The sequence below is a fragment of the Heptranchias perlo genome, chromosome 22 (assembly GCF_035084215.1).
Source record: "Heptranchias perlo isolate sHepPer1 chromosome 22, sHepPer1.hap1, whole genome shotgun sequence".
NCBI classification, from domain to species: Eukaryota; Metazoa; Chordata; class Chondrichthyes; order Hexanchiformes; family Hexanchidae; genus Heptranchias; species Heptranchias perlo.
Genome location: NC_090346.1, coordinates 40,003,954 through 40,021,524, shown reverse-complemented (window position 1 = coordinate 40,021,524; position 17,571 = coordinate 40,003,954). Strand labels below are relative to the sequence as shown.

At 41.4% G+C, this 17,571-nt stretch overlaps 1 protein-coding gene across 1 annotated transcript in view; it reads right to left on the bottom strand.

Moving 5' to 3' along the window:
- Positions 1-17,571, bottom strand: part of grin2aa (glutamate receptor, ionotropic, N-methyl D-aspartate 2A, a) — a 175,721-nt gene that overhangs the window by 93,791 nt on the left and 64,359 nt on the right. The window contains exon 3 of the mRNA XM_068003756.1: positions 4,590-5,182. Coding sequence (XP_067859857.1) covers positions 4,590-5,182 — 593 coding nt within the window. The remainder of the gene's footprint in view (positions 1-4,589; positions 5,183-17,571) is intronic.

Below are 17,571 nucleotides of genomic sequence, written 5' to 3'. Positions count from 1 at the left end.
CGGTTTACATAGTCCAGGTTTGAGGCCTTTTAAAAAGGTTCGAAGGGACTCACATGAGCTGTCAGCTGGTATTCGTTCGACTGAGGTCTTTTAAGTGCACAAAGGGTGGAATTTACAGGGAACCCCAGGAACTCCCCCGACATACCCCTTGATTTGACTGAAGATTCACCCACAGCACCCCTCCCCCCTCCTCACCACCATTTAAAGGACCAGTACAAATAGGATGAAATCCCACTTAACCAGGATCTGGCCCAAATTCTGGCCTCCCCTTCCCAGGCAGAAATCAGGCTTTCCGCCCTCTCCAGCCCCAAGAATGTTGCGGCCAATGTTTGTAAGTTCCTAGGTGCTCACACACACACGTTACATAAAGCAGAAGCCTGGAAATTACACTGTGCGATATCACATAGTGATGCCTACATTCTCTTGTTATCTTAACGTCAAAACAGCAGATAGAGAAATCAGCTATGAAAATCTTGTAAGACTCTTCTACAAGTCATAGTGATGAGGGAGACCATCCAACCCATTCAGCTTATCCTTCCATGGAAACCTACATCAGAGCATCTAATTGGAATGAATCCAGAGTTCTTGCCTCCACCATTCATCACTCTTCATGTCATTCAGTGAACACATTTTGCCGGGTACTTGCTGAATCAGCCCTGAACTTGCCATTTCTTACTTTGTACTGATGACCCCTTGCCCTATAGTTGTGGTTGAAATTGAAATATTGCTCCAGATTCACATTTTTATTTTACTTAGCATCCGATACATCTCTATAAAGCACCATCTCATTCGCCTTCTTTCAAGGCTGAAGAGTCCGAGTTTTTCGAATATTGACACTATGAGGATCTTAACTCGGGGGGTGTGATCGGTGCGTGAGGGGCCCGAAGTGGGCGGCATACCCGGAAGTCATGAAGGAGGCAAGGCCTGGCCGATTTTAATGGCCGAGCCTCATTTCAATTGTTTTTTAGGGTGGGAGTTAGACACTGTCAGGAACCCAAGGGAATGGTCTCCCACATAAGGTAAGTGCTGAGGGCCGGGGGTTTGCAGAGTTAATGCTGGTCATGGAAAGAAGAGGCAAGGCCAGGGCTGGGGAAACTCTAGGACTCTTTGCGGGGCCATGGGGAGCACTCCTGCTCTTCCTGGCACATAAGGATTCCACATAAAAGCACCCAAGGCCTGCAGCGGCCACTTTCTTCCCTCCACCGAGACAGGATTCCCTGACACAGCCAGAAATCCCACTGGGAGCACACCAAATTGTTCCAAATCAGGTTGAACCTGGGAAATCGGCCAGGGTCAGTTAAAGCACCGTCAGGTCGATGGAAGTCACTGCCTGCCACAGTTGCAGCCGGACTCCACCACAGCGGAAAATACCCCGCCCATGTTGACTGCCATTTACTAGTTGCCTTCAGATGGATCACCTTCCTTGGGTCTGCAGTTACCCAGGTTTTCTCAGTTGCCTTTGAAGCAAGGAAATATACTGCGTGAACAGCATGCATGACAGTGATCCGTGGGTTTATTAAAAATAAACTACTTGTGATGTGGGTGCCATAAGTTATTTGCACCTCAGCAGTTAAAATTTAAATATCCTAACGTCACTACTTATTCTCAATAAATCCTCACCATAAATCATTGACCTTCCTCTTCAACCACAGTTCCCCAAACATTGATTAATACCATATGTCTTCTGCATCACATTAGAAACTACACACAGAATGCATGTGCTCTTTTTAGGGATTTGGAGAGAACGGCATAATTTGCAAAACTGTAGCAGAAATGTGCTGCAAACTATCAGAGGGTCATAGTTTCAATCAGCAACCTTGTTTTTTTTAAGGGCAAATAAGCTACAGCATAACCGTCGTTGGACTGACAAATCGACAAATGTCACGTGACTTATTTTCCAACTGAGCAAAGCAAATCAGACCCAGAATTATATATAATTCATCGAATCAGAGCACAGGCGGCCATTCGGCCCATCGTGCCTGTGCCAGCTCTTTGAAAGAGCTGTCCAATTAGTCCCACTCCCCCACTCTTTCCTCATAGCCCTGCAATTTTTTCCTTTTCAACAATATATCCAATTCTCTTGAGTTTTGTTGAATCCAGGGCATCACTGTTTTGCCTTCCTTTCTTGATGGAAGGATGATTCAGGCGCAATTTGGCGACTGTCATCCAGAACAGTAGGTTTTTTTAAAAATAAAGTTTATTACTAAATTTAGAGGAAATCATAACACCCGCAGCAAAACTTAGAAACTTTAACTATGTCAACACTTCTCAAGGTGATCCTACCTTGGCAATGGCCTAGTTTTCAATGGAACTCCATAATGTTTGCAGAACAAACTGTATTACTCAGACGGGTGAAACAACAGCTGATTTTAACGGAAGGTAACCTTTCAGATAACCTAGACTTAGAGTGGATTAGTTGTTTACTTGCCCTTCAACATGTTCTTTACTCATGCCCATCTCCCCACCCCATGTGTAAAATGTGGTTTTAGCAGTTTCTTTAAAAACCTTGGGTAGCCCGTTGTTTCGGCGCTACGCGGCCTCTTGAAGTGCCAAAATGGCGTCTTGGCTGTGCACGCACATTTCTAGCGCAACGTGTGCCGGACGCCATCTTGGTATAGGTAGTAGCGCATGCGCAAATACCGATCGCCAGCAGCATGTAAAGTGAGGAGAAAATGGATACTATCAGTGTGCAACAGTGATTTAAAGTGATAGACATGATTTTGGGACTTAACCCTCAACTCAACGCACAGTCTTAACCACGACCATCTGAACATGTCCTGGAGTGCCTGGAGGACCCCCACCAGCGCTATTTAAAGGGACCATTCAGGATTTACAGGTTAGTGGCTGGACTATTGCTTTTGGCTGCTGTTGCATTTGTAACTGTTATTGGAGGTCTCCTATACTTGAATACTAGGACGCAGGGACATAGCCTAACATTTAGAGCCAGGACATGCAGGAGTGAAGTTAGGAAACGCTGCTACACGCAAAGGGTGGGAGAAGTTTGGAACTCTCTTCTGCAAATGGTGGCTGATGCTAGCTCAATTGCGAATTCTAAATCTGAGATTAATAGATTTCTGTGAACCAAGGATATTAAGGGATATGGGGCTAAGGCAGGTACATGGAGTTAGGTCACAGGTTCACCGTGATCTCATTCATTGGCGAGGGGCTAAATGCCACTGCCACTTGCTGCCACCTTCTCCTGCAATAAAGCAGGACGTGTGTCTGATGTGCCTGTCATGGTTGAATAGCTGCCAGTGTGTGTGGCCTGTGAGTTGTGGGTGGGCAGCTTGCAATAGTGGTAATGTGTAAGGGTGAGAGGAAGCAGCTGATTGGAAGAGTTGAGTACTGATGGAAAGAGTTTATTGATATGTGGGAGATGGGGGGTGTAGTGCGTGGTGCAGTTGATAGAAGTCACCACTTGACAGTTGACCTCACTCACCTTGACCACTCGTGTCAAAGCATTGAATTTCTTCCTGCACTGCATCCATGTTCGTGGTGCTGTGCACATGGCATTGACTTTCCCCCCCCCCGCTGCCTCCCACTGCCTTTTGGGCATATGTCTGGAGGGTCTCTTGCCCCACCCCACCCCGGGGATATAGGATGTCCCTCCTTCTGTCCACCTCTTGCACCAAAGCCTCTGGTGCATCAGCAGAGAACCTTGGTGCACGCACTCTCACAGGCCTGGTACAAACTCAGATCGGCAGATTGGTGAGGTCTGGCATGCAGATTGGAGGATGTGGGATTTAGTAGTGCGCAACCTTTATTCAATGTTTGAACATAACTCATCAGCTTGTAAACATAGGGACGGGACCTGCATCTGTGTTTTACGTGTGCGATGTCTGATCTCCGTTCGGACTCCGTGCTGACAACAGACTGTTATTTTTAGCAAATAACAGGTACCGGCTACCTTTAAAGGATTTTAAGAGATATCCTCCTTTTAAGAGATTGGGGCTTCCCCCTGCTGGTGGAAAGTGAGCATTTACTTGAATCATCGTGTTGGGCCTTGTTTTCAACGCTGCTCTCAGGTAAGTCCTGCGCAGGAAGCTCCAGGCGGGGGTTAATCACGGATCGCGATACCTGCGCACGGTTTTGGGGGTTTATCCAATTTAACCTCCATTATTTTTACATTTCCCTCCTTCTCCTCTTTTGGGTTTCGTGGCATTATACTCCAGTTCCCCCACGAAGAGAACAGTCAATGGCCTGTTCAAAGATTCTCTAATTACTGTTTTGACCTTGGCTGTTAGAAAGTACCCTCAGGTAAAAAATCCTCTTATTTTGCCTTCTCGCATGTGTGGAAGCAGTTGGTAGCTCTCCTGATCACATCAGTCAGATCAGAAACCCACATTAAGCCATGAAGTCAGGTCCTACAATATTATTGTACAGCAGGCCAGAAATCCAATGCGCAGCAACAGCACACACCGCTCAGCCTTAAGAGAAGCATTATCTATACGCCAAATCTATTCCTTGTATTTTTGTTTTCTTTACCTCATAGCAGTTTGTCATTAATAAAGAATTGAATATAAAAGTGTTAAATACTGAGTGATGTAGTTTTTCAGCAAAACTGTGAAACACATATATCAAAAACTTACTTGTGTAGTGAAAGAAATGGAAGAACCTTCCTTTCCAATTGGCCGTAGCAACTTGTTTTCGCTTCAGGAATGTATCCATATTGTTCCATCATGGCAGAAGCGGCTGTTGTTATTATCCCAACACCGTCTGTCACCCTTTCTGGAAGGGGGTAGTCCCACTCATCGTAAGACACAGAAATCATCCCAGCTGGAAATTCCTCCGGTATGATGTCTGTGTTACCTGTTACCAAACTGGGCACAATCCAGATGAAACCATAGCCTGTAAGGCCCAGCGAACGGGCTTCCTCCAGTATGAAAACGGCTTCATCTTTCGAACAGTACAAAAGAATGACCAACGACTGTATTCTCTTCAGTTGGATTTGAGCCTTTGAATCCCCATCGACAGCATCTAATGTGATGGTGTTGAGTAGCTCCCAGCCCACAAAACTGTTTTCAACTGTACTTTTTAATATACTAATAAACTCATGGTATCCAGGGAAAGTGCTGGTTACAATGGAAAACATGTGCCAGTCATATTCTTCCATGATGTTTAGCATCACTCCAACTTGTTGGTGAATGGAAGCCCCAAACTGGAAAAATGTTGACTTCTGATCCTGCAATTTTAATTAAGAAGTACTTTAATGATAACACTTGAAAAGGAAACACAGTCAATAAGACTCACTGAATCCAGCAGGCAATTAAAAATCCAATGCAAAATTATACAACAACAACTTGCATTTATATAGCACCTTTAACGTAGTAAAATGTCCCAAGGCGCTTCACAGGAGCGTAATCAAACAAAATTAGACACCGAGCCACATGAGGAGATATTAGGACAGGTGTCCAAAAGCTCAGTCAAAGAGGTGGGTTTTAAGGAGTATCTTAAAAGGAGAGAGATGGAGAAGTCAACTTCCCATTCAACAGCACACCAATCTGGTGTGGAACTGTTTTGATTGTCCAATCAGTGGCTACAATCACCACTGTTCAACAGATCGTGATTGACAAGTTTTGTTACCTTTGAGCACAAAGATCAATTTTCCATTAAGCAAAATAAAGTTGTATTAATAATAGTCGCTATGCTCTCGATTGATCCTGCCTAATTCATTACGCCTTTCACTATACTCTGCTACCAATACTTGAGAAGGAGCTTCTCAAGATCCATTCAAAAATATTTAGCAGCAATCGTTGGCATCGGTTAAAAGGGCAAAGATCTTAAGATTATTTTAAAGCTACATTGGGAATATATACACAAATCTGCAAACTGTAACATGCACTGCACCATTTTGCTGAAGGAGATCTGCACAGCTGAATCCATGGGTTCAATTTTGAAATGGTGGCAGGTTGGCAGCGGTGGGGGGGGGGGGGGGGGAGGGTGAAGGTGCACGTGGAAAGCCCGAATAAAGCCTGATTGACAGGCTGGCTGCCGACCGGAGCAGCAACGCAAAGTGAGGGGGGGTGGGGAGAGAAAGAGAGAGGCAAGACGTCATCCGGCGCTGGAACAGAAGATCGGGGGGGGGGGGGGGGGGGCTGGGGAAGAGGGGAAGATCGGGGGGGAGGGCAATATCGGGGGACATCGGAGAGGGAGACATCAGACATCGGAGCAGGGTGGAAAGCTAGGTTGATTTTGTGCTTTAACTTTGTGCAACGGTTTGTTATTTAATTTATTTTGTTTCTTTTTTGCCTGATCCGGCCCTTCATGCCAGGCATGAATCAGAAACCGTGGGAAAGCCGCCCAGTTAAGTTAAAAATCGTTCTAACTACCTAATATGTCACAAGTAAAGTGCCTTAAAAACCTCAATGAGGTACATTTGGTTCTTTAACTATCATGGCGGGACTTCCGGACTCGGGACGCCAGCGCGCACAGGTGCGACTGTGGGAAACTCGGAAGTCAGCAGGTTGGAGCCGGCTTCCGAACCCGCTCTGCATTTCTGCAATTTTCACCGCGCCCCCCGCCCCCCCCCAATTTAGGTTTAAAATTGAGCCCCAAAAGTCCTAATTGGGTCAAAATTCAGATTCCTCTGAATGTCCAAATTTGGGACTAAACCAAATCACTTTGGATTCAAGATCCATCTTTGGCAAAAAGAAACATAGTACTGTTGATTTAATATAATAATCCCTTTCCAATGTCATTTTGAAAATATTAAAAGTCAATTTTAACATTTCCCATCCAATGGAAACCGGGTGGGCGAGCAGTTAAAATTATCTGTGCGACTCACCTGCTGACACCCCCCACTGAGATCATAATTTTAACCTGCTTTTCTGAGCAGATCAGGCTCCGATGATGTCAATGGGACCCGACTGCTATTTTAACTGTTGCCTGAGCAGGAAAGTGGTTGTGGCTTTCCCAACAGGTCAACTTAGCGAGAAGAGAAGTCGGGGGCCAGAAGAGGCCCAAAAAGGTTTTATTTATTTTTTATTGTCCTCGTGAGACTTAGAGAACTCCTCTGGGCCCCCCCAAGGAAAGTTTAGGCCTCCCCTAACCTGGGTTGCCCCGACAATCGACTTACCTAAGTGCCAGGAACCGTTCCTTCGATCCCTGGCAGCGGTCTCCTGCTGCTCAATATTGCACACCCGCCCACCGGCCAATTGCCATTTCCCAGCAGTTTCGGGTGGGAAACTGACCGGGGGTATGCAGATAAGGCCCAGCAGTTAAAATCTCCCAGGTCTCACGCTACCGAGGTCAGGCCCTCGCTAGCCCGATTCCCGCCCCGAGTTAAAATCGGGGTTATTATCACCAAACACAGAAGACCGATAGTAAAATTTTGAATATACGTGAATCTTCAGTGAGTGTTGGCAGGCTATTCAATGGTGGAGATCATGAGCACAACCACATTCTGGCCAACCTTTACACACTCGTACTTCCAGTAGTGTTCAAGTGTGGGCGTTTGAGCTGTTTTTCCTCCTCGTTAACTCAGGAGTAATGAGGCCACCTAATGCAACCCTATGCTGCCCTCGCTGATATCAGCTAATTCAGCACTGGTGAGTGAACCTGGGACTAACCCTATCTGTACAGCTAAGCTATTCGCTGAATAAGCTCACAGAGCCTTTGCAGAAGTTTAATTCACTGCCCTTTTCAAAATCAGAATAATTAAAAGACATTTTTTTTTTAAATTGAACATTGTAAACAAATTTTACATTCCAATATTATTATTCCTCATGATTATCCATGTCAGTGATATCCAACTTTCCTTTGCAAATATTGAGACACTCCTGGGGAGTCTCTGTCCTAACATCCAAAAGACAGCATCAGTAACCAAAATGAAAATGGTGCTACAGTTCAGGTGCAGGAAATATCTATTTATTAGTATGCAGCAACCAAAATAACATGGTAGCAAATCAACAAATAAGGAAAATGCAGAAATCTGATGAGAGAGACAGAAATCTAATGACCTCACAGATCCCCTGGACTCTTTTCATGGACCTCTAGGGTCTGGGGAATCCGGTTTGAAAATGTACGATCTATGTAATAATAGTTGGTGACCTTCCAAGACTTTTGTTTCACAAGAGATGAAGCAATTCTAAACAGAAATGAAAATTACTTGGCAGCTGCTTACCCTGCAGAAAGCATTAAATGAACTACTCCAGAGCAAATAATGTAATATTCTGAAGAATAAATTGTATTTGCTTGCCCTCTGGAGTTTTCATCAGCTTTCTGATGAGTATTTCTATCTCCATTTGATGAAGTATTGGAAGAATAAACTGAGCATCTGTATATCGCTCATTCCAGACCAAGATAAAATGGTGCTGTATATTGCAGATCTAAGTTTAGTGAGGCATAACATATTGGCAAAAAGTCTACACATCACACATTTCACAGGATTTGACTCAATACAATCTGTATTGTAGCAAATTTGCAATGCAAATTAGATGCCATCAAACCCGTTTGACTTTTGCTGGTGTTTCAAATGAATATTTTCCCTTTACATTATCCCGTCCAAGAATAGAATGTCCATTTTTATTTCTAAACCCATTTCATTTCTTGTACATCTTTAACTGTATTCTTGAAGCACAGACTTTTTTTTTTGCATTAAAAGAAACACATTTGCAAATCTTAGTTCTGGGCTTGCAACCTGTTCTGTGATCTCAGCATGTTGTATAATACGCTTACAAATGTCTTTTTAAAAAAAGTTATGCTCATTTGAACATCATTTTGATTTCTTGAACTTAAAACGCTGGTTAGATAAAGGAATGTGCAATAATATACATTATGTGATATAATTACCTTTTAATAAAATTAGAATCAACTCTACTTTGTATTGGAGGCCAAAGTAAGCAATATACATCTGGGCTGTTGAGTTTATAAGACAATAAACATGTTCCATATGCCAAATAAATTGCAAGGCCGCAGGCTGGGTCATGTGGGTGAGTGTGTACGTGGATTTTTGCCAAGCACTCAGCAACTCTGATGAATTTCACTATTGTGCTGTGTGATTTTACTCGAGTGTTTGTTTTGCACAATTTTACGGTTAGCATTGGGAAAAATTGGTCTTAGCTAGTATGTGTCATATTGAGTGAGGTTCTGTTCACCTTCAAAATGGAACCTTGAGATTCTGAGGGATGCTGTATTTTACGGTTGGTTAGTAGATGTCAGGTGATTATCTTTTGTATTTTTATTGGTAGTGTGGTAAAATTTCTCTGGTAAAATTGTTGCAGTAAACAATTGTCACATGCCTGTATTTCTAGGTCAGTCAGCTCTATTTTTAAGTGTTCCAATTGGCAACAGCTTCATGCAGCATTACATGGGTTGAATTCAATTTTTCAAAGTAATGAGGTTAGGAGAAGAGAATAAATAGGCTATAGAACTCTATTCTTTCACCCTTGGGACTTGAGTTACATTCAATCCTAAACGAAAACCTTATCTTCCTGAAAATTGTTAAGGGCTGCAAATGAAATAAGTTTAGGCAGCCAGCTCCAACTGACAAAGTCTAAAGCACAAAATTATGCTCAGATATGGCACAAATGAGCATTGTCTTTCATTAAAAGAGACCATAATGACAGATTGTGTGGCAAATGGGAATGGCATGACAGTGCAGATGGATGAATTCTTCTGGGTTTTATGAATATTAGCAAGTTAACACAAGCAGTTGAAGGGAACAGTATATTATGTCAACAGATTTGTAACTAATGCCCCAGTTCTTTCCATGTTATCCATTAGAATTATTCATCCATAAAGGGGGACAGGCTAATCAAGAATGGAGAATATACACATCATTATGGAGATGTTATCATCTCTACCATCTGAGCAAAGCAGGATCTGATCTAAAAGTGATTAATGTGATCATTAGGTGGAAAATGGAATAATTAAGGATAAATTGCTAAAGTTCATATATGAAAACTTAATGGGGTAAATTTTCATCTTTATCACATGCGCAGTAATCTAGCAGAGCAAATTGCCTGCCTGTTATGGAGCCCGTTTGAATTTTCATTCTATTGATTTTAATAGAATGAAAGTCAGACATATTCTATAAAAGGAAAGCGATCCGTTCCACCAGATTATCACCCGTGCAGTAAAGATAAAAAATTTACCCCAATGTGTCTGTGTTACATTCATTTGCACCCTATTTTTACACTGGTGTTAACGTGTAAAATAAATCCTGGTATTCTGAATTCCGAGTCCCGCGATCTGGGACAGGACTTCCATCCGTTCAATGGCCCAGAACATTAGGAACAAAAATAGGCTGTTCAGCCCCTCAGGCCTGCTCCGCCATTCAATTAGATCATGGCCTAGCTGCAACCTCAACTCCTTTTTCCTGCCGTTGCTCCATATCCCCCGATAACCTTACCTAACAAAAATCTATCGATCTCAGTCTTGAAGGCTCCAATTGTCCCAGCATCCACAGCCTTTTGGGGGAAAGAGAGTTCCAAATCTCTACTACTCTTTGTTAGAAAAGGGTAGGTGTTATGACTGCAAGCTGCCGCTCAGCATCCAGCAATGCATGCATGCCTACTGAAGCTTCACTACCTCTGTGGGAATTCCATGAGAGAAGTGATGAGAGTTCTCAAATGGTTGTCAAATTCAACTGTCTGTGACTGGCAATAATAAGCATTTTGTCATGCAGGAAAAGATTGTGCACAATTCCCAAGGACAGGCTACAGGAGGAGAAATAGCAATAGGAGAAGCAAAGCAAATCCTGGGAACTCCTTCAGCTAATGCTGTAAAAGATGGGAGACACAGGAGGGCTGCACCACAGATAGGCTGTGCTAATGGCCAAAGATCAGAAATAGTTTCTCTTTTTTGAGCCTCATACACTGAGGGAGGAAAAAAGTGGACAGCAGGGAGCTCATTACATTTCTCATTCTTCTCATCTCCACAGAAGCAAGAAAAATGCTGCAGAGAGAGAGGAGCCAATACCAGAACCTTCAGCACCTGGCACTACCAGCAGAGATTGGCCTACTCTGGGCATGAACCCTATCACTTGCATTCACCACCCAGTAACTTAGGGTGAGATAGAGGGGGTGATTTTCAACTTCACAACTAGCATAGTAACCTGGCACAGCAGATCACCCGCCCATTGTAGAACCGACCCAATTTTCATTCTGATAATTGAAGATGAAAATTATTCCCAGATAGGAATTGACTTAGGGTGATTCGCAAATCACAAGCAAGCTAGAGGATGAGGTATTGGAGGTGAAGCGTCAGGTACCCGTGGGAAGCTCAGAAGATGTCAGACCCTGGCTATTAAGCATTCATCCTATGATCTCAGGGGTCCTGTCATGAAAAAGACAAAAGCCTGCAGAACACCAGCACCATATAAGGCACTGCAAATACTCTCCAAAGATGTGCAGCAGATGGCAGGGATGGCGGTGGAGTTGAATATCAACCTTTGCAGCCTATCAGAGAGGACATCTCTACAAAGCAGAGCATCCTGGAGTAAATGGTAGTTCAAGGAACTTCTGCAAAAGTCCCACAGAACTCAGGTTTCTTGACACATAACTCCATAGATCTATTGAGAAATGATCTTCTGGGGCTGTACTCCGTGGTGGCTAGGTACCTGTAGGAGAGTCTAGATTTTTTGTAGTGCCTCCTTATAAGCCTGGCCCCTTGGTTTGTCTACCGTTCCGCCTCATCTCCCTCCTTCAACAAATAAATCAGTACCAGAGGAATCCCCATGGGGAAACCCATTTTACAGCCTTCCTCTTCAGTTTAGGGAAATTCTCCTAACAAGAGAGACTTCTAAATGAACCCAGGAACCTCAAAAATAAAGTGAAAAAACATTTCCAAAAAGACCAATTCAAAATAAAGTAATAACTCTATATACCAGCACAATGAAACACAGCAATTCATCTTTAGGATTCCTTCATCAGTTGCTGTTCTTATCCAAATTTCAGTGTTCCCAGAACTGCATGGTTGAGATCAGCTGGGTCAGAACAGGCCAAGGATAGAACCTAGGTCCTTCCCGGTCTGAATGGCTCAGTACCATATCAGGTGGTGCATTCATCAATTTAGCCATCCAGGAAGCCTGGCTAGCTATTACTGAACAAAGTTTGTTGAATTGAGCATTCAGTCAGTCACCTTAGCCCCCATTTGAACAGTACAGATGGTTTTGAGCTAATGATTGAGCTATTCCATTTTGTGGTTCTTGCTGTTAAGAACATCCTAAAGAACCAGCAAAGTATGCTTTTCAACCAATCAAGAACACAGTACAACAGAAGATATATTTAGTTCTGCAGCACATAAATCCCACAGTTTCACAAGCAATATACAACCAAAAAAAAACAAATAGCTTATACGAATAAACTTATAAATACTAACTACTTAATGCCTTTCCCAGTTCGCAAAAACTTATACACAATTCAGTCACATTCATATTTCCAAAAAAATAACATTTTACAAGTGACTGGTATTGAATAATGTGAGGTGTTTTTTTTAAGAGAAATACAAAACACATAGAATCATAGAAAGGTTACAGCACGGAAGGAGGCCATTCGGCCCATCGAGTTCATGCCAGCTCTATGCAAGAGCAATCCAGCTAGTCCCACACCCTCGACCTTTCCCCATAGCCCTGCAAATTTTTTCCCTTCAAGTACTTATCCAATTCCCTTTTGAAGGCCATTATTGAATCTACCTCCACCATTCCCTCTGGCTGTGCAATCCAGATCCTAACCACTCGCTGTGTAAAAAGGTTTTCCTCATGTCACCTTTGGTTCTTTTAATCACCTTAAAATCTGTGTCCTCTGGTTCTTGACTCTTCTGCCAATGGGAACAGTTTCTCTCTATCTACTCTGTCTAGACCCTTCATGATTTTGAATATCTCTATCAAATCGCCCCGCAACCTTCTCTGTTCCAAGGAGAACAACCCCAGCGTCTGCAGTCTATCCACGTAACTGAAGTCCCTCATCCCTGGAACCATTCTAGTAAATGTCTTCTGCACCCACTCTAAGGCCTTCACATCTTTCCTAAAGTGTGGTGCCCAGAACTGGACACAATACTCCAGCTGTGACTGAACCAGTGTTTTATAAAGATTCAACACAACTTCCTTACTTTTGTACTCTATGCCTCTATTTATAAAGCCCAGGATCCCGTATACTTTTTTTAACTGCTTTCTCAACCTGCCCTGCCACCTTCAACGATTTGTGCACTTATACCCCCAGATCTCTCTGCTCCTGCACCCCTTTTAGAGTTGTGCCCTCTAGTTTATATTGCCTGTCCTCGTTCTTCCTACCGAAATGTATCACTTCGCATTTTTCTGCGTTAAATTTCATCTGCCACGTGGAACCATTGAATTTTTCTAAATTGCTGCATAAAGTGAAGTGGGTTTTATTGGTGTAGAAATAGTTCAACAGCCTTCAGGTTTATCAATCAAATGTAAATGTGAATTCAAAGGGGAATAGCATTGTACATGTCAAGTAACATAGCGAATGACATTTCAACAAAGGCAGTCTGCCCTTTTCAATTTTAATATAGTATAAATAAGGGTTAAAACTGAACAATGCAATCAATACAATGAATTAACTAACAAAAAGTTGAACATGTAATTGAATTAAAATTTGCACTGATCTAAAATCAAACATTGAAGGAACTCCAAATTTTAGCACTTTTCTAGATTGAAATGTAAGGATTTGTTGTGATTCACTTTGTCTTAGCTCTTTATATTTAAAGAGTCAAGGCTATTGTAATATAATGTAGCACTTTGTTTTGAGGGGAGAAATTTTGCCCTCATTAAGTGGGAAATGAAATCATTTTCTGCCATTTAGCACTCAGTGTCAGCACCAAGCACTCTTACGTTAAGCATAGAAAACGTTAGATGCAAAGTAAAGCACACTCAGTTTTGACCCAATAAATGTGCTTTAACCCAAGGTCAGAACTACACCCACTAATGCATTAGTGTGGCATTTCCATTCCATACACCAGTAATAGCCATATCCTCTCTGACAATGCTAATTTAGTAGCAATTATTATCAAATTATGGGCAGCTTTGTGCTCCAGGCTTGTACCCTTAGATTATGTACTCAAGTCTCTGGAGTGGATCTTGAACCCAACCTTCAGGTATGAAGAAAACTTTGGTCTACACTGGTCCTTGCATGCAGTTGCAGACAATACTTTGGTTCAGTCAGGCCATACAAACATAACTTTTTCGCTGTAGAACTACACATTCATCATTTAACATGGATTCACACAAGACTTTACTATTTGATCATCAAGTTATTGAGAGCTCAGACAATATATCTAGTTAAAATACTGTTACAAATACTGTTGCAGCTTGTCTTAACATAAAGTATTAATACATATCATAGTGTTATGTGATAAAGATATCAAGATATTAAAATAATACAATGTATGTGATAGTTAAATTCCAGCTAGTTTTCTTGGTTATTTATTCCCCTCATTATATCTGCCACTGGTGGGATTGATAGTGGCTGATGGGACCTAGAGTTCTCGAGTTTTGTGTTCTGCCCTCTTATTTTCTGTGTTAGTCACATATAATTGTTTCTGCTGTTACTCCTTTGATGCTGGAATGGAAACTGACTCCTTTATCTTGAGTCTGAACTTGGGTTTTATTGGGTAGTGGTTGGCTCAGTTACTGGCAATTTTGTCTCACATGTGGGTTCAAGACTCACTCCAAGATTAGAGCACATAATCCAAGCTGACATTTCAGTGCAGTACTGACGGATTTTTGGAAGCTTCATCCTTCGGATTAGACATTAAACTAAGGTTGTGTCTGCTTGTTCCTGTGGACATTGAAGATCCCTTGGTGCTAATCTAAGAAGAGTGGAGAGGTGTCCAGCTCAACATTCCTCCCTCAACTAACACCAGCAAACATCTGAGCATTCATCTCATTGCTGTTTGTGGAATATTGCTGTGTGAAAATTGGTTGCCACATTTGCCTACATTCAACATCAAAGTTTATGGGAAGCACTTTGAAGCATTTTTGAGAGATGTGATAAGGCATGATAAAATGCAAGCCTTTTTTCTTGCTTTTTTTCTTTTCTTCATTTGCCTTTTCAGAATAAGGTAAAACCCCTTCAAAACATTAATGAACCTTGATTGTTTGGAGACATTGTAGCAACCAGCCACAAATCAATGCTCTAAGTGTAGGTAATTCCAGGTATGTTGGAAGGAGTACCATTGCTTGTGTGATCTGTTTAAAAGTTGATTCCACATTTTAATTTCCCCCTAAGTGCTAATTTTGTACTTTCATTCTTGTATACTTTGTAGAAATGTTAAATAAAATCAAAATAAGCAATTAAAATTGTTGTTAAAGAATTTATTTTTATGCAGGATTTGATCTTATTATTAACCTTAGAGGATAAAATGTCCACTATTTTAAAAAATTAATCTATTATTGTACCATAACCAAAAATCTTATTGCTACATCCTTATCAAATAAACTTTTACCAAAATTCCTTCAAGTACCTGCTTCCTGTGTGTTGTTCTGTGTTACAAGTTTAGGGCCTTGCCTTACTTAATCTCTCAGATTACTGTAGTTCTGGTCAATCCTGTAAACGATCTGAGTATTTTATGTTTAAGGTCTGCACTGCCCGATATCTAATTAGACAACAACATAAACCAAGGGCATAACAATAGTACCTCCTTGTGATCTGAACGGGATATTCATGCCTATCACATGTGTACTTCTTCAGTTTCTTTGAAGACAAGCTGAGAAAAAAAACATTTGTTAACAGCCCAATTAAGCTGCTTTATTTCAGAGTCAGTTATCATACAGAGCAACAGTCATAATCAGATTCACTTAATTTAAAGAGTGCAGCTTGTCTTCACATAAATAATACAAAATAATGAACACACAATGCTTCCCTACATCAGTGAATCATTTTACTTGACTTAAACAAAGTAACTATTTTCTTGTTCACTAAACTTTTGAGCCTGGCCAAAGCTTGCTCTCACGGTTTTCTGTTTAAAGCTTTACTGATTTTGTAGTCTTTGTTGAACCTGACTGATGGTCTGTGTCTCTGTCACTATTTATTATCACCCTCTATTCACAGCTAGAAGGGACCAGAGACTTCCCAACAGTAAGTATGAGATGTTTATCAATTTCTAGGACTTAACAAATTGGTTATGGGTTACAATCTTTGGGGAAAACCATTTTCATTAGTATATTAACCAACGTTCGTCTAGGTGCTTTTTGCTTATCTGTGCATACATTAAAAATCCAACATTTAAAAGGTAACTTTTTCCAAATCCTTTGTGACAAATGGTCAAAAAATCCCAAAACATGACAGTCTGGCATTGTTTTATGTTTAAATGTTTTATCTCATTTCTACTTATATGATACAAATATAAATTGATGCTAATTTAAGACATAACCCTGTTAAAACAATAAACCAATATTACAGGAAAGAAGAAAAATCTTCAGCCTTTCACTGACAGCTAAGTAATGTGAAAGCTGCATCCACATCAATGCCCAATTTCTAGCAGGATAACAGAAAGCAAGTAGCCAATTCCCTTGTCAGTTTGTGTCTGCAGGAGTTTGATAGCAAACAGAGAAACGCCATCATGAAAGATGACCTTTCTTGAGGAGTGACTCATGTAAAACATGTCACATGAAACTAGTCTTGTGTAAAGTTATTCCTTTTGATATCAAAGCTCTTTTTTTATTCCTTTATAAATCCAACATTTTAAAAGGACTCCAAGTATCCTTTTTAGGTTGCAAGCCAGGAATGTGGCTTTATAAGTAGTTTGACATGATGATTTAATTGTTAAGAGTTTGGTCATCTTGCAGGTGAGAGGAGCCGCCTGCATGCTTTGCAAATTGGCGCATATTGATAAATTATATCAGCATATTACTGCGTTAAAGAGCATTCATTGCATCAACTATTGTGCCAACATCTCAACCCCTACCAAAGGGATGATATGCAGGGATTTTAGAAGGCAGGAATAAAATTGTGCCATTCTGCACTATCATAAAAGAGCAGAATTATTTTTCTAGTACTGCACAACATTGTGTAAAACATTTATTTTTTTCACTGGCTTTAATTCTTCCCACACCATGTGCAGTGACCAGTGTGGCCTTTCCATTGCTACACTGTAAGAAGACACTTGCGTGGATGTTGGTTCATTCAGCTTTTAATTGTTCCTCACTCCCACCCCGCAGGAAATGACCTTGCTGGTTCCACCCACAGATGGCCTGGTTGTGATCACAAATTCAGCATGTGGCAAAGCAAGGGCACAAGCCAGCATCCATCACTTTATGGTGCAGTCATTGGATAAACAGCATACTGTATCAGCATGAAGGCACCTTTTAAATAAGTCTTTCAGCAAAAGGCTGAGTAAGACTTTTATCATTTACCCAAATTAACATTTGATTGTCAATAAAAAGGTGTTATATGAATTTGAACTGGAGCAAATTAGTCCTCAGAAAAAAATAAAAGATCTCTTTGGAAAGGGGAGATAAAACATTCACAGCAGTCTGCAAAAGAACAGGGCAATTGAACAGGAAGGAGAGAAAGTTATTATCGGAGATAGAGAAAGGTTAATGGTGTTTAAGAGCAAAGCACACAAGTTGCTTCACTTCATACCTCAGCAAAGATGGGATGTTGCTTAGTC